The following is a 23,847-nucleotide window of genomic DNA, read 5'->3' as shown; positions in this document are numbered from 1 at the left end:
GTAGATAACGTCTCAGTCTGTGGATAGGTTAGAGTTCCTCCTCAATCTATCCATGTCGATTGACCCGACCCGATGTCCCTTAACCCGCTGCGATGTTTCAGCAGCTTGCTTTCTGCGGTTTTGCAAGCAGGCAGGTTTTTCCATTGGCAGTTGAGTGCAGGTCTTGGTACTTCGATGGATTTCCGTTGTGTGAGGAGAGTGGTTCTCTTTCCGGACGCAGCAACCGCTGCGAGATCACAGTGGCGAGACTGTGGGACAGAAGGGAGCTGGCAAAGATTGATTTTCGTTTTTACTATCAGTGAACCCCGCCTCGGCAGTCACGGTCAGCCGGGTGCTGCAAGGTTTGTAGCCATCATGGACTTCTCTGGGCTTCGAACAAGACTTGTTTGGAAAGTTGAAGGATCGTCACAGAAATATCGTTGCTCACCATCCTGGACATTATCTCTTTGTTATTTTCCGTCTCTCCGGTGCTCTCTCGTACAGTGAACCAGTATTGCATTGCTCCTGTGACCTTATCATATCCGACCAAATTTTGCAGGTGCACAACCGAGCCACGCGCGTTTAACTGCAACTTCATGCACTCCCGTCTCCCTGTTTCCCGTAGGAGAGATGTGAAACATTATGTGCACACCAAGATACGTATGGAGGACGATTGCGATTTATCCATTGTCGCGGCCTCAAATATATCAGGGAATGCGGTAATCTTCTTAAAGACTAATCTGGAAGTGCTTCTGGGCGGATGTAGGTGAATTATATTGGGAGGGATATTCCTACTGGTTGTCACGGAGGAGGGCACCGCACAACAGACACTGACATAGAAAATAGGTGCAGGAGGAGGCCATTCGGCCCTTCGAGCCAGCAACGCCATTCATTGTGATCATGACTGATCGTCCCCAATCAATAACCCGTGCCTGCCTTCTACAATACAATACAATACAATACAATATATCTTTATTGTCATTGTACAGGGGTACAACGAGATTGGGAATGCGCCTCCCATACGATGCAATAAATTAATTAGCTAGTCAGTATTAATTTAAACAACCCAATGCAACAAATTGTAACAGTTTTAAAACAGAATAAAGTGCAAGTAGATCTGTGCCGGATCACTGTGCGATTTGACCTTCCGGCTCAGCAGGACCGGTTCATAGCAGCTGGGGATGAAGGTGTTCCTGAGTCTGGAGGTGCGGGCGTAGAAGGCCTTGTATCGTCTGCCCGATGGTAGAAGTTCGAACAGACTGTTGCAGGGGTGTGAAGAGTCTTTGTGGGTGCTGGTGGCTTTTCTGAGTCATCGTGTGTTGTAGATGCTCTCCAAGGCTGGTAGCTGTGTTCCGATGGTCCTCTGAGCTATATGGACTACCCTCTGAAGAGCTTTCCTCTCTGCCTCCGTGCAGCTGAGATACCACACAGGGGTGCCATGTGTTAGGATGCTCCCTATGGTGCAGCGGTAGAATGTCGTCAGCAGTTGTTGGGGTAGACCAGACTTTTTCAGTGTTCTTAGGTAGAACTGTCGTTGCTGTGCCTTCTTGTCCAGCGCAGCAATGTTATTGGACCGTGTTAGGTCCTCCGAAATGTGAGTTTCTCCCCATATCCCTTGATTCCACTAGCCACAAGAGCCCTATCTAATTCTCTCTTAAATCCATCCATTGATTTGGCTTCCACTGCCCTCTGTGGCAGAGAATTCCACAAATTCTCAACTCTCTGGGTGAAAAAGTTGTTTCTCACCTCAGTTTAAATGGCCTCCCCTTTATTCCAAGACTATGGCCTTGGTTCTGGACTCGCCCAACATTGGGAACATTTTTCCTGCTTCTAGCTTGACCAGTCCTTTTATAATTTTATATGTTTCTATAAGATCCCCTCTCATCCTTCTAAACTCCAGTCAATACAAGCCTAGTCTTTTCAATCTTTCCTCATATGACAGTCCCGCCATCCCAGGGATCAATCTCGTCAACCTACGTTGCACTGCCTCAATTACAAGGATGTCCTTCCTCAAATTAGGAGACCAAAACTGTACACAATACTCCAGATGTGGTCTTACCAGGGCCTTATACAACTGCAGAAGAACCTCTTTACTCCTCTACTGAAATCCTCTTGTCATAAAGGCCAACATTCCATTAGCTTTCTTCACTGCCTGCTGTCCCTGCACGCCAACCTTCAGTGACTGGTGTACAAGGACACCCAGGTCTCGCTGCACCTCCCCCTTACCTAACCTAACACCATTGATATAATAATCTGCCTCCTTGTTTTTGCGGCCAAAGTGGATAACCTCACATTTATCTATATTATACTGCATCTGCCACGCATCTGCCCACTTGCTCAACCTGTCCAGGTCACCCTGCAACCTCCAAACTCCTCTTCACAGTTCACACTGCCACCCAGCTTTGTGTCATCCGCAAACTTGCTGGTGTTGCTTCTAATTCCATCTTCCAAATCATTAATATATATGTTAAACAGTACAACCGATCATCCATTCCAACATCACAGCCTTCATATTCAATTAGTCCATCCTCTCCGCTCTGTGCTTTCCGCGGAAGTGCAGTCGGATATTCCCCTTATTCCGCTCGATGTTCAGGAGTGCAATCTCTGTTATTTGATTTTGGTGCCAGCTGTTCATGAGACTGGAGCAGGCGTGTGACGCTGAGGGCGATTTCAGCCTCTAGTTGGAGGGGTTAACTTATCCGGTTTTCTGGACTCTGAACGTTAGACCCGACCATGGCGCAACGCAATGAGGCATTTTTTAAAGGACTCTCCGAACCTGCGCCTGCCTTCTCAGCGACCCGAGTCAGTACTGCTACCACCACATGCCCACCTCGGCGATGGATACTGGCGTACAACGAGTGAGAAGGCCGACGTCTGGGGTATACGAAGGCGAAGAGGAAAGTAAGAACATCTGTAAATATCACCCAAAGGCCTTCCCCTCACCCCGGCCTGCCACGATGAGCCCATCTGCCCAGTGACCATAAGGGACCATTCAGGGGGACAGGGCGACAGAGACAGAGACTTCTTCTGTAATGGGGGTGTCTGCCTCTCCGCACGTCTGCACAAGGAAAATGACGAGCCACCTGTCCTCTGAGTACACGGAGAGTGCAGAAGTATTGGGGTCACTTGTGAGGAATTACTTACCTCTGTTGAGACCCCGCGTCCGCGCGATGCGTCCTGTGGGTCGGAGGAGAGCTCTGCAGTAGAGGCGCCAGCGATGGGGACAGCGTAAGTTATCAATTGGTCCATTCACTGTGCCCTCTGTCGAAGCTGTGTAACCAGTGTGTACTGCCTCACCGTTTAAAATAACAGGGGTACTCCTGGGAAGCTATCTCCTCTCGCAGGGCTGACAGGGTACGCTTGAGGTTCGAAACACTATGAACCTTCCTAATGCTGTTTTGGTGCGTGGTGTCCCGGTGGGTGGATGGGCACAGCCTGTAAAAGACATGTCCTCCATTCGGACTGTGGAGGTCCTTTGAGGCAGGCAAAGAATGTTTCATACAGAGATTAAGCGTTAGAGATACATCGTGCAAACAGGGCCCTCGGCCAACCATATCTGCGCCGACCACCCATATCTGCGCCGACCAACCATATCTGCGCCGACCAACCATATCTGCGCCGACCAACCATATCTGCGCCGACTAACACTATCCTGTATATTTCGAACATTTTTACAACAATTTTACACAAGCCAATGAACCTGCAAACCTGTGCGTCTTAGTATTATGGGAGGACCACGAGCTCCCAGACAAAACCCACATGGTTACAGGGAGAACGTACAACCTCCGTACAGACAGCACACAAGGGTATGATCGAACCCGTGCCGTCCCAAATTGTGGGCGTTCGCGTTCAACCTCTCTTTGCCTCCGTACCGGGCTCCGGCTGGATTGCTGAAGCCTAGTTCATCGGGGCGTCTGAGTCGGAGAGGCACGCTGCCTTACTGCTGCAGGTGGACCTGCACTCCTTGGTATTGTCTGGAGGATTCTGGGGGTGATAGGGAACGTGATCGAGTTAGCCGTGGGATGGCTGGCACAGCTGGACACTTGCCTTTTTGAGTGGATTGGGCATGTTGTCCGCAAGAGGCGATTGCTCAGGCTACGCCACGGACCTGGTATGCGGTTAGGTGGACGAGTTGGAACTCGTCCAGCTTTGAGAAGATGGAATACGTGTCTCCACTAATGATAGTGGACAATATCACGGCCCAATATCATGGCCGTGATAAGGCGCTGGTCGGATTTTTTGTAACCACTGAAGTCTACCCGGCCCATTCTGAAGAATACGAGGAAGGATGCGGAAGGAGATAAAAAAATAAGCGGCATCTGTCCCATGGCTTCAAGAAGTCCCTATCAAAAAGTCACAGGTCAATGTGCAGCTCTGCTCATTCAAAGGGCGGTGGCAAACGGATTTAATTTACTTTTGACATGAAGATCACCAGAATGATTCTAGACATCAATGGCAGCAGGAGATCTCCTCGCAGGCGTCGTCTCCTCCTGTTTGTCAGGGACAGGAGACGATCAACGTGCAATGTCCGGAAGCCGAATCCACGTGACACCCGAAGGGGCGAGCGACGGTGTCTAAAAGAGTTACCTCGTTAGAAGTGGCTCAAATGTTGGCCACGATTTTCCACTCAGAGTTCTTGAAGTTTCATGAACTTGTTCCAGGCTGTTTGCTCCACCTTACTGCGCTGTGGATGGCAAGTTGTTGCACTTTGTGATGTAGATGTCCCAGAGCTTGCGTGATGGAAATGTGCCTGTTGCAAAAGATGTTCTTCAGTTTCCTCGACTGCATCGAGTGTGTCACCCGATCCTCCGGGGGTGTGCACTTCAAAGTTACCCTCGGGAAGCAGGATCATGCACGTCCCCGGGTTTCTCAAGTGTCAGTAACTAGGCTGGAGGAGCAGGTCGGCTCAATGGACATGGTAGACATCTGGCGAGTCCTCAATCCTGACTCTAGCACCTCCACCTAAATTATTGGAGGGGGGTGGGGGACACGGAGCTATCGCTTGTCTTTTTATGTGAACTCTGTGTACATCTGTAAACGCTATAATGATGTAACATTATATTGAGCACTCTGTTGGTTTTCTCTTTGCACGATGGGTTGTACATCTCTATGGCTTGATTGTTTTCTTATATTTTGTTTTGGGTAATTTGACTCGACATCAAAGTTTTGATTCACTATATCTCGACACAAATAACAATAATACACTAATCCCGATGCCAATGAGAGTTTCTGCAGGATTTCCAAGGCGCTCCAACCTTTTACTCGCTCTGGATTGTCCCTAGTGTGTGTAGGATAGTGTTAATGTGCGGGGATCGCTGGGCGGCGCGGACTTGGTGGGCCGAAAAGGCCTGTTTCTGCGCTGTATCTGAAATATGAAAATATGAAACGGCAAGGTATCTACCTGCATAAGCGGGCTGTGAAGTTTCTAGCCAAGGAGGGCTCTACTGTCGCAGAGTATGGAGGGGATCCATCACTTTTCAGTCCTGTCATGACACTCTGTCCTCCTTGGATTCGTTCAGGGAGGGTGCGCGAATGGGTTTGTGGGAAAATCTACCAGAGTTTATTACGAGGTTTGCGCAGCACTCGACGCTCCGCGAACGATAGATGAGCTAACTGGTGCCTCCTCAAGTCCCGGCCAAAATGTACTGCTTGTGGAACTCCTTCCACCCTTTTGAAACGTGTTGGGCAATGAATACACGAGAGCCCTGTACGAAATCCTGGTGGCGGAAGGATGCCCCGTTTTTGTTACAGGCAGGCATAGATCTACAGGCAGGCATACGACGTGACAAGGATAATCTCTGGCTTTTAAGGTTTCACGGTTTCAAGGTTTCAAGGGTTTCAGGGTCAGTTTATTGATATATGCACCAATTAAGGTACAGTGACATTTGAGTTACCTTGAGTCATCTTTGCCAGAGCCATGGCTACCTGCCTCGGCTTCGCGCTAGCTCACGTCATCCAATCCGACCAATCCGACATGGTTCTGCTCCAATCCATCAGGATCAGGTAGATTTGTCCCCGGGAGCTGGTCTGTCTGTTGCCTTTCACTTCCTCGACAAGGAGGCGTAGCAGAGCACAGCAGCGGGGATGTTTAAAAGAGCCCTGTATGAACACCTGATTCGGTGAGTTTGAAGTGAGGACGCGGAGCATTAGCATAAAGTTTTAAAAGAGCACTCTTTGATTGGCCATTGAGAGGTATGCCCGCGAATAAGAAGAAAATGTACAGCGGAGCGGCCTGTTACGACTGTCCGTTTTTTCGGGAGAGGCTGTATATTGAAACAGAATATTGTGTTTTGTGGGCGGATGTTGAGGCTTTAATTCGAGAGGCTTCGGCGAGCAAATGGTGTGGGCAAGGTAAGGTAACGTCATATTTTGCGTCCTTCAGTGTAAATGCGGGCGGAATGGCACTGTTATGCTCCTTCTGCAGGATGTGAGACATCAAGGAACGTCCAGTGTTCCAGTGAGGTGATTCCCCTTGTAAACAAATATACTAGTTCTGGCTCTGAAGCAAAGCAGAATAGGATTAAGCCTATAGTTAGGGAGACGGACAGGAGATGTTGTGGGGGCAGGGAGCGCAGCCAGGGGGGTTGTAACATCGTTACGAATGACATAGGTAGGGAATTGCTTGAGATCCAACAGCGAGTTCGGCAAGAGATTAAAAAGCAAAACCTTGAGAGTGGTAATCTCTGGATTATGCCCTGTGCCACGTGCTCGTGACGGCAGGAATAAACGGATCATCAAATGAATGCGTGGCTGATGAACTGGTGCAGCGTATAGACGTTAAGATTTTTGGATGATTGGGATCTCTTCTGGTGCATAGTCAAGTCAAGTCAAGTCAATTTATTTGTATAGCACATTTAAAAACAACCCACGTTGACCAAAGTGCTGCACATCTGACTAGGAAAAAAAAGAAACATACAGTGGCAGGCAGCCAAACACAACGGCGCGGCCATCTTGAACAAAATGTTAATTCAATCACCCACAGTCCAACAATAAAAGCACTAAACAGGCACCCAAATTACCCAACCCCAAAAACCCCCCAAAACACAGTCCAACAATAGAAGCATTAAATAGGCATTCAAATCACACACCCTAAAACCCCCAAAAACACAGTCCAACAATAAAAACATCAAACAGGCACTCAAACCACCCAACCCCCCAAAAAAAGGTAACCTATATAACCATAGGTAACCTATATAATAAGAATCTGTTCCAACGGAACTAGAGAGGGACCAATATCCCGGGAAGGAGATTTACTCGTGCCACGGGGGAGGGTTTAAACTGGTTTGGCAGGAGGAGGGCTGCAAAGCAGAAAGGAGGCAGAGGTACAATTTGGCCACAATAATTAGTCCACAAGAGCAAGGTTAGTAGTGAGGACATGCATGTAAAATGGTAGAGAGAGAGGGAGAGAGAGGAAAGACCGATAGTTTGAACTGCATTTATTTCAACGGTAAAAGTTTGACATCCAAAGCGAATGGATTAGCTGGGGGGTTGGGTTATTATAGCCATTACAGAAACGTGTCTGAGGAAAGGGAATGACTGGAAGGATAATATTTCAGGGTATGGATGCTACAGATAGAGATGTAAAACAGGAGGAGGTGTTGATCATAGTCCCCTTTGTTCAACTGCGACACTGATGCTTCTGATTTAACCTTCTCGCTCTCAAATTGCAGATTAAAATTAATGATATTATGATCACTACCTCCAAACGGTTCCTTTACCTTGGGTTCCCTAATTAAATCTGGTTCATTGGACAACATTAAATCCAGGATTGCCTTCTCGCTGGTTGGCTCCAGAACAAGCTGCTTTAAGAATCCATCTCGGAGGCACTCTACAAACTCCCTTTCTTGGGGTTCAGAACCAACCTGATTTTCCCAGTCTACCTGCATATTGAAATCCCCCATAACCACAGTGCCATTACCTATGTTACATGCTAGTTTTAACTCCTGCTGCAACTTACACCGTTTGGGGGCCTGTGGATAACTCCCATTAGTTTATTCTCACCTTTACAATTCCTCAATTCTATCCACCGTGACTCAACATCGTCAATCCTTATGTCACCCCTTGCTGTATTTCATCCCTCACCAACAGAGCTACCCTACCTCCTCTGCCCACCTGCCTGTCCTTTCGTACTTAAATCCTGAATATTCAGTTCTAATTTCTGATCCTCCTGCAGCCATGTCTCTGTAATCCCCACAATGTCCTTCCCACCACCGCCCTCTCTCCCTCCCCGTCCCTCTCTCCCCTAGAATGTAATATTTACCAATTTTTAACTGAGCATGAAGGTCATCCACTTTACTTCTTATACCTCGCGCATTCATATATAATACTTTAAATCCTTTACTCACCTCACCTTTAACATCGATTCTATTACACTTGGCCATACTCCCCTATCCTTTCGTGAGCTTTCTGTCCAGTTAATTCTGGGGTCTTTCTGAACTTTTCCTATAGTCTCTTTCCCTTTAACTCCACCCTTTTCCATCCCATTTGACCCCCCCGTTTAGTACAAAACCATCCGTAGAGCAGTGGCATACCTGCCTGCCAGAATGCTTGTTGATGTGCAACCCGTCCTTTTGTACAACTCGCCCTTACCCAAAAACAGACCCCAGTGGACTAAGAATCTAAATCACTGCCCAATGCACCTGCTCCTCAGCAACACATTCAGATCCCCTAACTCCCTGTTCCTGCCCTCACCAGCATGAGGAACTGGACGCAAACCGTAGATAACCACCCTGGAGGCCCTGCTTTCTTCTGAGCTTTCGAAAGTCATGTTGCAAAATACCTTTCCTCTTCTTCCCAACGTCGTTTGTGCCGACATGCATTACCACTTGCGGCTGCTCACCTTCATCCTTCAGGATGCTCTGCACTTAGTCCGTGATGTCCTGGATCCAGGCACCAGGGAGGCAACACACCATCCTTAAATCCCGCTTGTTGCCGCATAAACTTCTGTCTGTACATCTTACGATGGAGTCTCCTACTAACTTCTGTCTGTACCACTCACGATGGAGTCTCCTACTCTGCCTGTCGTCGATCTCTTCGGCTTTGCCTCAGCGCCACGTTTTGTGTGCAGTTTTGATCTACTAATTTGAGGAAGAACATCCTTGGTATTGGGGGAGTGCAGCGTATGTTCACGAAGTTAATACCCAGGACTGTCATAGGAGGAATGATTGGAAAGACAGGTCTTGTATTCACTGGAATTTAGAATGGACTAGACTAAGTGGAACCGTTAGGCCCAAATCACCTCCATTGGTTCAGCACCCTGCCGTCCAACACTCCCCCTCCCCCCCCAATCCCCGTCCTCTTTCCCCCCACCCTCCCTCCCCTCCCACCTCCTCTCTCCCTCCCCCCTCGCCCACTCCCCTTCCCCTCCCTCCCTCCCCCCTCGACCCCCTTGCTCCCTCCGCCCTCCCTCCCCCCAATCCCCCCCCACTACCTCTCCCCCTCCACCCGCCCGCTCTCCCCCTCCCCATCTCCCTATGGTTGCCTCTCCTGCATTGGTGCAGCACCCTCTCCTCCCCCAATCCCACCTCCCCCACTCCTCCCACCCTCTCCCCCTCCTCCCTTCTCCCCCCCTCCCCCATCCCCTCCCTCACCCAGCCCCCATCCTCTCCCCCACCCCCTCCCTCCCTTCCCCCTTCTCCACCCCTCCCTCCCCCACCCCCCTGCAAAAAAAAAACCCCTCCCCTCCCCCAACCCTCCTCCCCCCTTCTTCCCTCCCTCTCCCCCTCCCGGGAGCAACCCGCCGTTGCCGTAGCAACCCGCCTCCCAGCACGGGCGGCCGCCATTAGTGGAGTGGGGACGGGTTCGCCGAGGGCAGGCCCAGCGCCAGGCCCAGGCCTCGGCCTCTACCTCCACCAAAGCCCGGCCTCACCGCAGCTGCTGCGGCCTTCCCCCTTGGCCTACCATGGGATCACGGCTACCCGGTCACGTCCAGGCCCAGGCCCAGGCCCAGGCTCTGGCTGCTTCTGTTGTGGTTCCCTGATCCTCAAAATTAAGACAGGCGACACGGAGAATTCTGCGAGAAGTTAAAAGCCTTTATTTGCAAACAACGGCAGGAACAATCAGGAAGCCAACCACCTGACTGCCCTGACTGCCCACTTAGTACACCCGGCGGTCTATGTTTATAGGATTATTCCAAACCTTATCTTCTTTACATTACCTCATACCCACACTCCTTTCTTCAGTCATTCATTTCTTTGATGTCACCCATCTGTCCCACCACCATTAAATCCCATTCAGTAATTTATCCTTATCTCAATGCTCACATCCCTTCATACTGATGGTCAACTCCTGCACCTATTGTCTATTGTCTATACTTCGCCTCCCTTATTTCCCTGCTAGTCCATCCCACACATCCATCCATCACCCCAAGGCCTATGTCTTTCCTTATCTCTTCTGTTGCCACCATTATCTTTCATCCAAATGTGACAATGCAAAGAGATAATGGTATACAGGCAATGCCTAAGTCAAAGGTTACCAAAGTAGGAATGCCTAAGGATTAAGTCTAAGGACCAAATATGGAATAAGGGATCTAAGGACTGCTAACTGAGGAATAATGCCAGGCTAACTGAGGAATGCCGAAGAGTACACATGCTACACAGTTAACACTTGAATGTCTGAATAGTTACAATGTGTATGCTGCACAGTTACACTTGAATGTCTGAATTTCGTGTACTATACAAAATATATACTCCCATACTTCCCCCGGCACCAGGCCTGGTTCTCCTGCCCCCAAGAGACAGGCGGCCGAGCCCTGTTTAACGGGCCCCAACTGCGCAGGCGCGGACGTGTTTGTTCTGCGCACGCGCGGAAGCGGCGGCCATCTTACTTAATTACCAGATCAACGGAGCCCCAACTGTGCAGGCGCGGTATTTTAAACTTTAAAATCTGACTAACTATGAAAATATAGCAATGATTTCAATGAGACTTCTTCCATAGGACCACGGGACGACGGTGAGTAACTTGTGCCTAAAATTGTTGCACTATCGTGTACCGTTTTGGCTGTAGTTCAGGAACAAGCGAACAAACGAGAGATTTAGTTTATAGATGTGAGGGGATCTTATCGAAACATAAAATTATAAAAGGACTAGATAAGCTAGATACAGGAAAAAATTTCCCAATGTTGGGGGAGACCAGAATAAGAATAAATGGGAGGCAATTTAAAACTGAGATAAGAAACACATCATTCTGGGCGCAGATGCGACGTAGACGGAGGAATTGGGATTAGGGGATAGACTTTTTGCAGGAGACAGGGTGAGATGAAGTGTGGTCAAGATAGTTATGGGAGTCAGTGGGTTTGTAGTAGATGTCGGTCACTAGTCTGTCTCCTGTGATGGAGATGGTGAGATCCAGAAATGGATGGAGATGTCGGAGGTGGTCCAAGTATATTTAAGAGCAGGATGGAAATTAGTTGTGAAATGTATGAAGTCAGTGAGTTCTGCATGGGTACAAGAGGTAGCACCAATGCAGTCATCAATGTAGAGGAGGTAGAATTCGGGGATGGGGCCAGTGTACGTCTGCAACAGGGATTGTTCGACGTGCCCGACAAAGAGGCAGGCATAGCCCATGTGAGTGTCCAAAGCTACGCCTCGGGTTTGGAGGAAGTGGGAGGAGTCAAAGGAGAAGTTGTTGAGATTAAGAACCAGCTCTGCTCGGCGGAGGAGAGTGTTAGTAGATGGCGATGGGCTGATTCTACGGTCGAGGAAGAAACGGACGGCTTCAAGACCATCCTTGTGGGGGATGGAGGTGTAGAGTGACTGGACATCCATGGTAAAGCTGAGGGAATGGGGGCCTGGAAACCGGAAGTTATTGAGGAGACGGAGAGCATATGAGGTGTCTTGGACACAGGTGGGGAGAGATTTGACCAGGGGGGATAGGCTGGTGTTGAGGTAGGTGGAAATTAATTTGGTGGGACATGAAAAGGCAGAAACAATGTGTCTGCCAGGACAGTTCTGTTTTTGGATTTTAGGGAGAAGGTTGGGGAACGATAAGGGGCTGGGGAGGCATTAGAGGGCAGACTGCCACAATTGGTGAGATCAGTGATAGTGCTAATGATTAAGGCCTGGTGCTCGTTGGTGGGGTCATGGTCCAAAGATAAGTAGGAGGAGGTGTCTGAGAGTTGTCGTCTGGCCTCGGTCTGGTAGAGGTCAGCTCGCCAGTCTACCATGGCTCCTCCCTTGTCAGCGGGTTTGATGATGAAGTCGGGGTTGTTGCAGAGTGAGTGGAGGGCTGTACGTTCAGGAGGGGAGAGGTTAGAGTGAGTCAGGGGAGTAGAGAATTTGAGGTGGTTAATGTCACGCCGGCAGTTGGAAATGAAAAGTTCTAGTGAGGCTAGTTGGCCACCGGGGGAGTCCAAGAGGAGGGAGAAGGGGTAATCACTGGGTGGTGAGCACTCCTTCCCATGGAAAAAGCCTCGGAGGTGGAGGCGACGGAAGATGAGCTCCACGTCGTGGCGCACCCCGAACTCGGTGATGTGGGGGTGGAGGGGAACAAAGGTGAGGCCCCTGCTGAGGACAGACCGTTCGGTATCTGAAAGGGGGAGGTCATGGGGGATGGTGAACACCCTGCAAGGTATGGGGTCGGATGAAGGCAGGGGAGCAGACGGAGGTGGAGGCGATGTATGGTGGGGGTGGTAGGTGAACAGAGCAGAGGGGGGCATGAGGACCTATGTACAGGTGGGGAGTAGTTAGGGCCGCCTGGCTAGAGGGGGAAGGGGTTGACCCAATGGAACCCCTGCTGAAGCTCCCTGTCGGAGGGGGTGGACAGTAGGACCCAGCGGTGTCAGACCACGCGCTGTGAGACTCTGCCTCGTGGGGACTGTGGGCCCGACGCTGAGCCTGCGAGCCGGGCACGGCGACGGCTGCGGCCCGCTGCTCGGCGGTGTGGGCCCGACGGTGAGGTGGCGGAGGTCGGCGGCAGCGGTGGTGGTGGCCCCGGGAACGCGGTGGAAGTCGGTGGCAGCGGCGGTTGCAGCCTCGTGGAAGACGGCGGCAGCGACCCCGGAGAGGCCTTGGAAGTCGGCGGCAGCGGCGGTGGTGGCCCCGGGGAGGTATTCTTATGATTGTGTTGGTATGTACGAAGATAGCATTAAAGTTGGTATTTTAGCAGACAACTTAAGTAAGCAACACGATCTACATCAGTTGGAAGATAGTCCAAAGAATGGCAAAATAAATTACTGTCAGCTCTTGCGCTTTGTTATGTCAAACCAGGCAGGATTTACATAGCAAATGGCAGAGCTCTGAGGAGTGTTGCAGAGCAGGCAGATCTAGGAATACAGGTGCGTTATTGCCTAAAGGTGGCGACTCATGTGGACATTTTCGTGAACGGCTTTGTCTGCATTGGGAACAATATTGATTACAAACGTTGCGATATCACGATGTTGAAGAGACCACACTTGGAGTACTGTGGCAGTTCAGGTGCCAATTTATAGGAAGCACACCATAAATTTGGAAAGGGTGCAGAACATGTTCACCAGTGGGGTGTTGGCTGCGCCTAACGGCTGCGGCTCTCTGGCAGTCTGTTGTCTTTTTTTCTTTTTTTTTGTTTGTGTCGGTGTTGGGATGGTTTTTGTTTCTGTTTTTGGCTGTGTATGTGTGGTGGGGGTGTGTGGTGGGGGTGTGGGGTGGGGTGGGGGGGTGGGGCGGGGGGAAACCTTTATTTTATTAGGTCTCTTCCCCGGGGCGCGGCTCGGCTGCGGGCCTTAACATTGCCGGCGCAGCTCGGCTGCGGGACGTTTCAGTGCCCGGTGCGGCTCGGCTGCGGGCCTTAACATTGCCGGCGCAGCTCGGCTGCGGGACGTTTCAGTGCCCGGTGCGGCTCGGCTGCGGGCCTTAACATTGCCGGCGCAGCTCGGCTGCGGGACGTTTCAGTGCCCGGTGCGGCTCGGCTGCGGGCCTTAACATTGCCGGCGCAGCTCGGCTGCGGGACGTTTCAGTGCCCGGTGCGGCTCGGCTGCGGGCCTTAACATTGCCGGCGCAGCTCGGCCGCGGGACGTTTCAGTGCCCGGTGCGGCTCGGCCGCTGGACTTAACATCGCCCGGTGTGGCCGCGGGACGTTTCAGTGCCCGGTGTGGCCGCGGGACGTTTCAGTGCCCGGTGCGGCTCGGCCGCTGGACTTAACATCGCCCGGTGTGGCCGCGGGACGTTTCAGTGCCCGGTGCGGCTTGGCCGCTGGACTTAACATCGTCAGCGCTGTTCGGCCGCGGGACGTTTCAGTGCCCGGTGCGGCTCGGCCGTTGGACTTAACATCGCCCGGTGTGGCCGCGGGACGTTTCGGTGCCCGGGGCGGCTCGGCCGGGGGGCCTTCCATCCCCTTGCGGGGGCTGTGCGTGTCGTTTGCCTCGGTAGGGGTCGAGCTGCCTGTCCGTGGGTGCGGGGGGAAGAGAGGGGAAGTTTTGTTGCCTCCATCACAGTGAGGGGGTGTTTGGAGTCACTGTGATGGATGTTTGTGTTGGGGTCGGGTGTCCTGTGTTCTTTTCTTTTTGCTGTATTTTGTGTGACTGCTGAAATTTCGCTCGGTGTTGTGCCGAGTGACAATAAAGTGTTGTTATGTTATGTTATGTTATGTTATGTTATCTGAGCTTGTGGGCCTGAAGAACGATCGAGGTTCGATAGGCTGAGATTTTTTTCTTTGGAGCAATGGGTGACCTTATTGAGGTGCACGCGACATGGAGGCTTGGGTAAAGTGAGCACTTACTGTATTTTATCATCGGGCAGAGGCCATAAGCTTAAAGCAAAAGGGGAAATATTTAAGAGGGCAACCGTTTCCACTCAGACTGTATTCCGAATCTAGAATGATCTGCCAGAGGAAGTTGTACAACAGGGTTAGTACAGGTGTCAGGGGTTATGGGGAGAAGGCAGGAGAATGGGTTTAGGAGGGAGAGAAAGATCAGCCTTGATTGAATAGGGGAGTAGGCATGATGGGACGAATAGTCTAATTCTGCTCCTATCACATGGCCTAATGTCCTTATGCCGTATGATGCAATTCTAGAACATAAAACAGGAATATAGAATAGGAATATAGGAATATAGCCTTTGGCTCGTCGCGTTTGAGCCGGACATCATGCCCAATTAAAGTGATCTAATCTGCTTGAACATTATCCGTATCACTTTATTCCCTGCGCTTCCATGTGCCTATCTAAAAGCCTGTTAAGCGCCACTACGTTATGTGTCTTCACCACCACCTCTGTCAACGCGTTCAAGGCACCCACCGTTCTCTGTGTAAAATAGATGCCCCACACATCATTACATTTTCGCCTTCTTACCTGAAAACTATGCCCTCTAGTGCTGGACATTTCCATCTGGAAAATAAGATTTTGACTGTTCATCCTATCTGCGACGGAAGGTGACGGAAATAGAGTCATTAGGAGTCGTAGAGTCATACAGCGTGAAAACAGATCCTTCGGCGGATCTATACCACACCGGCAAGCATGCCCCATTTACAATAGTCACACCTGCCTGCTTTCGGCCCATAGCCCTTTAAACATCATATCCATGTAACGGTGGAAATGTTTCTCAAATGAAATGTTGGAGAAGTATTTTGTGCATGTGGATGGTGGTGGGGTGAAAGGTGGGAACCAAAGAAACTCTTGTTGCATCTGGGGGGACCGAGAGCGAGAGCACAACTACGGGATACAGAGGAGACGCGGGTGAGGGATCCTTCTAGGAGAGCTGGGGGGGGGGGGTGGAGGGGGGGGGGGGGGTCATGTTCACTAAAGAATTAAGACATCTAGGATGTCCTAGAACGGAATGTCTCGCCTTAGGAGCAGATGCGGCACTGACAGATTAATTGAGAGCATCCACTCTCAGGGGTCATAGAGCCACATAGAGTCATAGACTGGTCCAGCGTAGAAAGAGGCCCTTCGACCCAACTTGCCCACACCGGCCAACATGTCCCAGGTGCACTAGTCCCACTTGCCTGCATTTGGTACATATACCTCTAAACCTGTCCCTGTCTAACTGTTTCTTAAACACGGCAAGAGACTATGTATCCACCCGATCTATTCCTCCCATGATCTTAAAAACACCTCTTTCAGATCACCCCTCACCCTCCTGCGTTCCAAGGGCTGGGACTCTTCCCAGCCCACTCAACCTCTCCCAATAGCTCAGACCTTCTCGTCCTGGGAACATCCTCGTAAACCTTCTCTGTATTCTTTACAGCTTGACAACATCTTTCCCGTAACACGGTGCCCAGAATTGAACACAACTCACTAACGTCTTATGCTACTGCAACATGATTTTCCAACTTCAGTATTTTGTGTCTATCTTTGAGTTAAACCAAATGTTCTTTCCTAGACATTCTGTACTCAATACTCTGGCCGATGAAGGCTAATGTGCAAAAGCCTTTATGACCACCTGATTTAAGGGTCAAAGGGGCAACAATTTAGAAATATCTGGTTTTGTGCTGTGAGTAGACGTTTGGGAAGGTGGATTACAAACAGATTTTTTACCTCGGATCCAGCTTTTATACGCTGACAAAGAAAGCCTCGTAATTGTCGCTGGTCCTTGACAGTGACCCTTGTACCTCAGTCCCACACTACTGATCTTTGGTCGCCGGTTGCGAAGGAGATGGGTGGATTAGGCATCCCAGAAGAAGATAAGAAATAGAAGCAGAATTAGGCCATTCAGCCCATCGAGTCTACTCCACCATGGCTGGTCTATTTTCACCTCTCAAGTCCATTCCGCCTTCTCCCTGAAACCTTGACACAATTCTTAATCAATAACGTCTCCGCTAAAAAAAGTATCTAATGCTTTGATCTCCACAGTCGTCTGTGGCAATGAATTCCATAGATTCGCCACTCTCTAGTTCTCTGCTTCACCCTCTTCCGAGGTTGGCTCCGTGCCCGGATGCCCCTGGAAAATGAAAATGCCGTGTCATCCGGAAGTGTGGACACGGCAGGGGCTCGAGCGTGTGCTGGATAAGGATTAGCTTTTGAAGCTTGTCTCTTGTATGAATTGTGGAGTTTGTAGGGTTGTACAAAAGTTGTTTTTTGAAAAGGGGAAGACACAGAGTATGAACAGTATTTTACGATATTCCTTTCTTAATCCTCAGATTTTAAAGAGTATGAAGATGCAGCAGAGGAATTCCAGCCCTATATCGCATTCTACGCCACCTTCAGCAAACGGGTAAGATTGATTGAGCTGGAGAAGATGGACCCACCATTGACAGCGTCGGACGTGGTTGTTTCTATGGTGATAGATTTGCTCAGGCAGAGCTAACATTCTAGATCACTCACAGCAGTGTAGAGAGAACTCTGCACGGAGGGAAATGCGAAGAGAAGCTCTCGCGATGTAGGGGGAGGCGGTGGTACTACACTGCATCTTGAGGGAGATCCGAGCTGTGAAAGGGATGTGGAGAAAGTGTCGTAATGCGGGAGGGCGGTGTAGGAGCACCCGACAAACTGCCGGAGCGGCGGTGAGAACCCGCTGCGCCACACGAGACGTGGTGAGAATTTACGACACTGTGGGAGTGGCGGCGAGAATGCGCCGCACTGTCAGAGGGGCGATAAGGGAGTGCCGCTCCGTGGAAGAGACGACAAGAGACCCTCGCAGTCCCGGGCAGGCGGTGACGGAGCGTCGCACTGTCGGAAGAGCCGAGTAGAAGATCCGCAATGTGTTGATCATGGGTAGCTGTACTTCAGAGACCACTTCCGCCATCGCCCTCTGTCACGTATTACAAACTTTGTATTCAGTTTGTATCCTGGATCCTGGATCCCGTACGTTCTAAACTTCTGTCCAGAATGATAGAACAATTCCACGTGTGGGTGCTTGCCAAAGGCCAAAGGGCAGGGGAGGTCCACGTAAACCACATCAACTACATTTCTTTCACCAGTGTAGCTAGTTTTAGAGTCAGAGACACAACTAAAGTAGCCAGACTGGCACTCCCACCAAATTCGCGCTCTCTAACTCTGACCTTGTCTGCCAGTGACATTTCGAGTGCTCTCTGCCCTCCCGGTTTGTTTTTCGAACAATTTCCGTACACTCTGTTAGCCTGGAGTTTTATCCTAAAAATGCTCATTTTTAACATTTGCCATGCACTGCCTTTATGGTTGATAAAAATACACGAAGGCAGATAAATTCCCCAGTCTTGATCAGGTATTTCGAAGGGCAACAGGAAAGGTCGAGGAAATAAATGCATGAGCCCTGGTTGACGTCATCATTAGATACAGGTGAAATACTTGAAGGCTGGAGGGTGGCTAATGTTGCTTCTAGGGGCTGCAAACAAAACCCTGAGAACTGTAAATCTTTGATAGACACAACAAGCAGGAGTATCTCTGGAGAGAAGGAATGGGTGACGTTTCGGGTGGAGCCCCTTCTTCAAATATAAATCTGTTACAGGAAAGGTTACCGGAGAGGATTCTGAAGAAGATACATATGCATTTAGAAAGCCATTGTTTGATTGTGGATAGTCAGCATTGTTTTATTCGTTGGGGGATTGTTGGCTACCGAATTGATTCCGTTGTTTGAAACTAAATACATGTTGGGTGACTAGGGCAAGGTTGTCGCCGTAGTTTATGTGGACATCAGCAAAATCTTTGTAAGTTTCCACGTGGCGCTGAACGTTTCGACCCCATTAAATCCGAGAAATAGCTAACTGGATTCCAAATTAGCATAATGGTAAGAAAAAGTAACAGAAGGTTGTTTTTCCAGAGTGGGGGGCATTGACTATTGGTCTGCAGAAGGGTCTCGACCCGAAACGTCACCCATTGATTAGCAGGTTTACAGAAAGAAGCAAAGTAGATGGTATCGAAAAGGAGGAGGATGGTTCCAACAAAATAAATTGGGATCTTGATCAGTTCTGCAAATGACTGAGGATTAGCAACTAATGTTCAAATCAGTTAAAAGTCAGATATTATATTTCGGTCGCCAGACCATGGCAAGCCCTTCACAGTGGACCCTGGGGAGCGATCGAGAATAGAGAGCGATCGAGAAGTACACATACATAGTTCACTGAAAGTAGCCATACAAGTAGACGGGGCTTGAAGAAGGCTTTCGAACGATGGCCTTCATCAGTCAGGAAATTGAATACATATGCTCGAAAGTAACGTTGCAGTTGTATAAGGTGTGGGAGAGGCATATTGGAAGTATTGTATAGGGAGGGAACTGCAGATACTAGACACAGCATGCTGGAGTAAATCAGCGGGACAGGCTGCATCTCTCGGGAGAAGGAATGGGTGACAATAGACATTAGACAATAGGTGCAGGAGTAGGCCATTCGGCCGTTCGAGCCAGCACCGCCATTCACCGTGATCATGGCTGATCATGCACAATCAGTACCCCGTTCCTGCCCTCTCCCCATACCCCCTCGCTCCGCTATCATTAAGAGCTCTACCTCTTGAAAGCATCCAGATAATTGGCCTCCGCTACCTTCTGATGCAGAGAATTCCACAGCTTCACAACTCACTGAGTGAAAGAGTTCTTCCTCATCTCCGTTCTAAATGGCCTACCCCTTATTCTTAAACTGTGGCCCCAACATCGGGAACATGTTTCCTGCCTCTTGCGTGCCAGCCCCTTAATGATCTTATATCTTTCAATAAGACCCCCCTCTCATCCTTCTAAATTCCAGAGCATACAAGCCCAGTCGCTCCAGGCTTTCAACGTACGATAGTCCCACCATTCTGGGAATTAACCTAGTAAACCTACGCTGCACTCCTTCAATAGCAAGAATGTACTTCCTCACGTTTGGCGACCAAAACTGCACACAGTACTCCAGGTGTGGTCTCACTAGGGCCCTGTACAACTGCAGAAGGTCCTCTTTGCTCCTATACTCAACTCCCCTTGTTATGAAGGCCAACATTCCATTGGGTTTCTTCACTGCCTGCTGTACCTGCATGTTTCCTTTCAGTGGCTGATGCACTAGGACACCCAGGTCTCGTTGTACTTCCCCTTTTCCTAACTTGACACCATTCAGATAACAATCTGCCTTCCTATTCTTTCCACCAAAGTGGATAACCTCACATTTATCCACATTAAACTGCATCTGCCATGCATCCACCCACTCACACAACCTGTCCAAGTCACCCTGCAACCTCATAGCATCTTCCTCACAGTTCACACTGCCATCCAGCTTTGAGTCATCTGCAAATTTGCTAATATCACTTTTAATTCCTTCATCCAAGTCATTAATGTATATTGTAAATAGCTGCGGTCCCAGCACCGAGCCTTGCGGTACCCCACTAGTCACTGCCTGCTATCCTGTAAGGGACCCATTTATACCCACTCTTTGCTTTCTGTCTGCCAACCAATTTCCTATCCATGTCAGTACCCTACCTCCAATACCATGTGCTCTAATTTTGCCCACTAATCTCCTATGTGGCAAGGGCCCCAAGAAGGGTCTCGACCTGAAACGTCGCCCATTCCCTCTCCCTGGAGATATTACCTGACCGGCTGAGTTAATCCGGCATTTTTGTCTACCTTGAAGTATTGTACTCAGTTTTGATTACCCAGCTGCAGGAAATATGCCATTAAGCTGGAAAGACTGCATAGAATATTAACCAGGTGTTCACACAATGAATTGAAGGAATTTTTGGCCTGAGCCGGAGGGAGAGGTTGGGCTGGGACAGAAGGCTGGGAACTGCTCTTAAAGAAAAGTAGCATCATGAGGGGAAAGGATCGGGTGAATCGTCAGTCATTTCCCCATGGCAAGGGCATCAAGAACTAGAGATCATATGTTTAAAGTGAAGGGGGAAAGAATTAATGAGATCCCGAGTGGCACCTTTTACACACGCAGGGTGGTGGGCGTATGGGACGAGCTGCTAGAGGAAGAAGTTGAGGCAGCTACAATATATGTAATTGAAAGATATTTGGACAGGTACATGGCTAGGAGAAGTTTGTAGGGATAATGTCCGGGTGCGGCAGATATGGAACCAGCTTCGATATGGCATGTTGGATAGCAAGGGCGTTTTGCGCTGAAGGGCCTATTTGGGTACTTTATGACTGTATGACGATAATCGAGAGAGTAGACTAACATGCGAGGTCTACAGCCCTGTCGTCATCATCCTTCTTGGTTAATTCTTCAGAAACAGCTATCAAATTCGTGAGACAATCTTTCGTGCATAAAACATGGTGTCTATCCCTATTCGACCCAACTTTCGAAATACATGTATATCGAAAAGTAAACTGAAAGTGCTGGAGTAACTCAGCGGGTCAGATCGTATCGTCGATAGGTGACATTTCAGGTCGGCACCTTCTTCAGATTGATTGAAGGGTGTGGGGGCGGTTGGCAGAAAAAGCTGGAGGGGCAAAGGCAGCCACGTAACAGGAGAAAACAGGTGAGGGGGTATTTGATCGGCAGACATATACTTGTGCAGAGGCGAGAGAAATGAATACAAAAGATGTGAGAAAAGGTGATTAAAGTGTGGCGGTGCTAGCTCAGGGCCGAATGGCCTCCTCCTGCCCCTATTTTCTATGAATTGTGAAGCTAGAAGAAGAAATGTAAGTGGTGGTGGTGGTGGGGTGGGGGGGGGGGGGGGTGTAACATGTTTGCCATGGCAGAGTGACCAAAACTATACTGGGTCATCCAACATCTTGTTCATGGAACGTGCCATCTCAAGTCCTGCACTCAGTGTACCAAAGGATGAAAGCTAAGATTCTATGTTTCTATGTTTCTATGCCAATTGCTTTCTTCGTCATCACCATGTTTGCTGTGCCATAACTTTCAGACAACTGTGTACCAACACACTCAGATATCTCCACTTCCCCAGACCTATCTGTGTCGATCATGTCCTGGTTTTGTCCTGAAAATGAGACACATGGCATTTAATTGATTTAGATCCTGCAGTCGTTCTGCAGCCTAATGGCCAGGTTGATCAAGATCCTGTTCTAATCTTAAATGACATTTAAATTGGTCAGACGCGATCTCACATCTTTGTCTATGCTGACTATCCGCGATTAATTCCAACCCTTCTAAGAGTAGATTTATTCTGTTCCTCAGAATTTATTATCTAAAAACATCCCTACCGCCGATTTTGGAGTTACGGATCTGTGTCTACCTGACTTATCAGAATCACAATCAGAATAAATGCATTAGTCAAGTATGGATACATAGAAGGAATTTGACGGTGCATATTCCACCGCCTCTTGATTTCCCCGCTGCCTCCGCTTCGCTATGTGTTATTGAAACCCAGCCAGTAGCAGCGCATTGTCCGGGGTCAACTCGCAAAGCCAGGTCCCGGTGAAGCAGAGTGCAGCTGATCGAGGGAACTCCGTTTGTTTGGCACAGGAGTTGCATTTCCTCCACTTTCTTGTTGAAAGAACGTAGATTTGCAAGAAAAATACTCGGAAGCGGTGTGCGTAATCCTCGTTGCCGGAGTTGGATAAGTGCTCCAGAGCGCTCCCCCCGGGTCCTTCTACGTCTCACGGCCTAGGACCTTTTTACAGCCCCACCAACAAGTATATACAAATTATCCAGCGAGTGAGAGAAATCCGGAACAAAGGTTAAAGGAACCTTAAACATGTCAGATGTTAACGAGTTCCTCTCTCATCAAAGTAATCTTTGTGAGATTTCCATAAACAACACAAATGAACAAACACAGACAAAACAGCAAGGAACAGTACACCGCGGCAGCCGTCGTCAGCGCCATCTTAGTTCTTCCGTGAATTCATGCGTAGCGTAGACAGTCAGAATACTTTTTACAGGGTTGAAATATCTTAGAGAAGAGGACATGGCTTAAAACTTAGTGGGTACGTTTCAAGACGATGTGCGGTGTAAGTTATTTTACATAATGGAGCGGTGGGTGCCTGGACTGCGCTGGTGGATGTGAATGATAGTGTTTAAAAGGATAGGGACGGATATGCAGAGAGGGAAATGTAGTCAGAGGAGATTAATTTAATTTGGCATCATGTTCGGCACAGACGCCGTCGGCCTAGTGGCCTACCGCTCCGCTTTAGCGATCGACGTTCCACGTTCCAATGCACCCGTTATCTCCCTTGGACATTCTCCGGAATGCTGAAATCTTCAACATCCTTCTCCTTGGTTAATACAGACGAGAAGCATTCAATTTCTACCATGTCATGGCCTCACACCTTAATGGCCGCACACTTTCCAGAGTTGTCTTCTAGTACATAATTTAATACATTATGCTTTTAATACATAATTACCTTGGGATTTTTTTTGAACTTCTTCACCAGTGAGATATTGTGACCTTGTTTTCTCTCCGAATTTATTGTTTAAGTATCCAGTGTGTACTACTTTTACTCCTCAATGTTCTCCCAGTGTTTAGGTCTCCGTACTAGTTCTTTGCTCCGTTACCAAACTCGTCGATATCCCATAATTACCAATGTCTTTTGGACACTTATCTTTCATCTGTTCATAACCTCTAAACGTCCATGGTTCTTTAGACTTGTTTATCTGACACCGCGCAGGCCCACGTTGCAGCTAAATTCTTACTATTTCACTTTTGCAATTCTCCTATTCGTTAGATGTAGATTGCTCATGAGTACTCACTTCCAATCCAAGGGGTTCGAGGGGGTGGGGCGGTGTGGCAGGAGCGGCAGGAGACAAATAGGATCAGTTGAGCAAAGGAATGATGGACAGATGAAGACATGTTGTGGGGGAGGGCGAGGAATGACGGAAATAGAGTCAGAGGTCGAATGACTCCAGATACTGGAATTCGCCAAGGAAGAAAAATGTGAAGTGGACGCAAGGAACTGCAGATGCTGGAATCTTGAGGGAGAAAGGCAGGATGCTGGAGTAACTCAGCGGGCCAGTGAGCACCTTTGGAAGACATAAATAACCGACAATTCGCATCAGTATCCTTCGGAGGTATTGTAGTATGGGAGTGGGGTGAAATCGGGAAGAGGGCGGGACAAAACAAGGCAAGTGATAGGTGGATACAGGTAAGGGTGGTTCACTTTCTCCTGCAACCACAGGGGG

General features: G+C 49.2%; 1 protein-coding gene across 1 annotated transcript in view; it reads left to right on the top strand.

Annotated features, from left to right (window-relative positions):
* LOC144605195 (calsequestrin-1-like) overlaps nucleotides 1–23,847 on the top strand; it is a 46,586-nt gene that overhangs the window by 12,012 nt on the left and 10,727 nt on the right. The window contains exon 5 of the mRNA XM_078420286.1: nucleotides 17,026–17,099. Coding sequence (XP_078276412.1) covers nucleotides 17,026–17,099 — 74 coding nt within the window. The remainder of the gene's footprint in view (nucleotides 1–17,025; nucleotides 17,100–23,847) is intronic.

Source organism: Rhinoraja longicauda, chromosome 24 (assembly GCF_053455715.1).
Source record: "Rhinoraja longicauda isolate Sanriku21f chromosome 24, sRhiLon1.1, whole genome shotgun sequence".
NCBI classification, from domain to species: Eukaryota; Metazoa; Chordata; class Chondrichthyes; order Rajiformes; family Arhynchobatidae; genus Rhinoraja; species Rhinoraja longicauda.
This window is presented reverse-complemented; position numbering and strand designations above follow the sequence as displayed.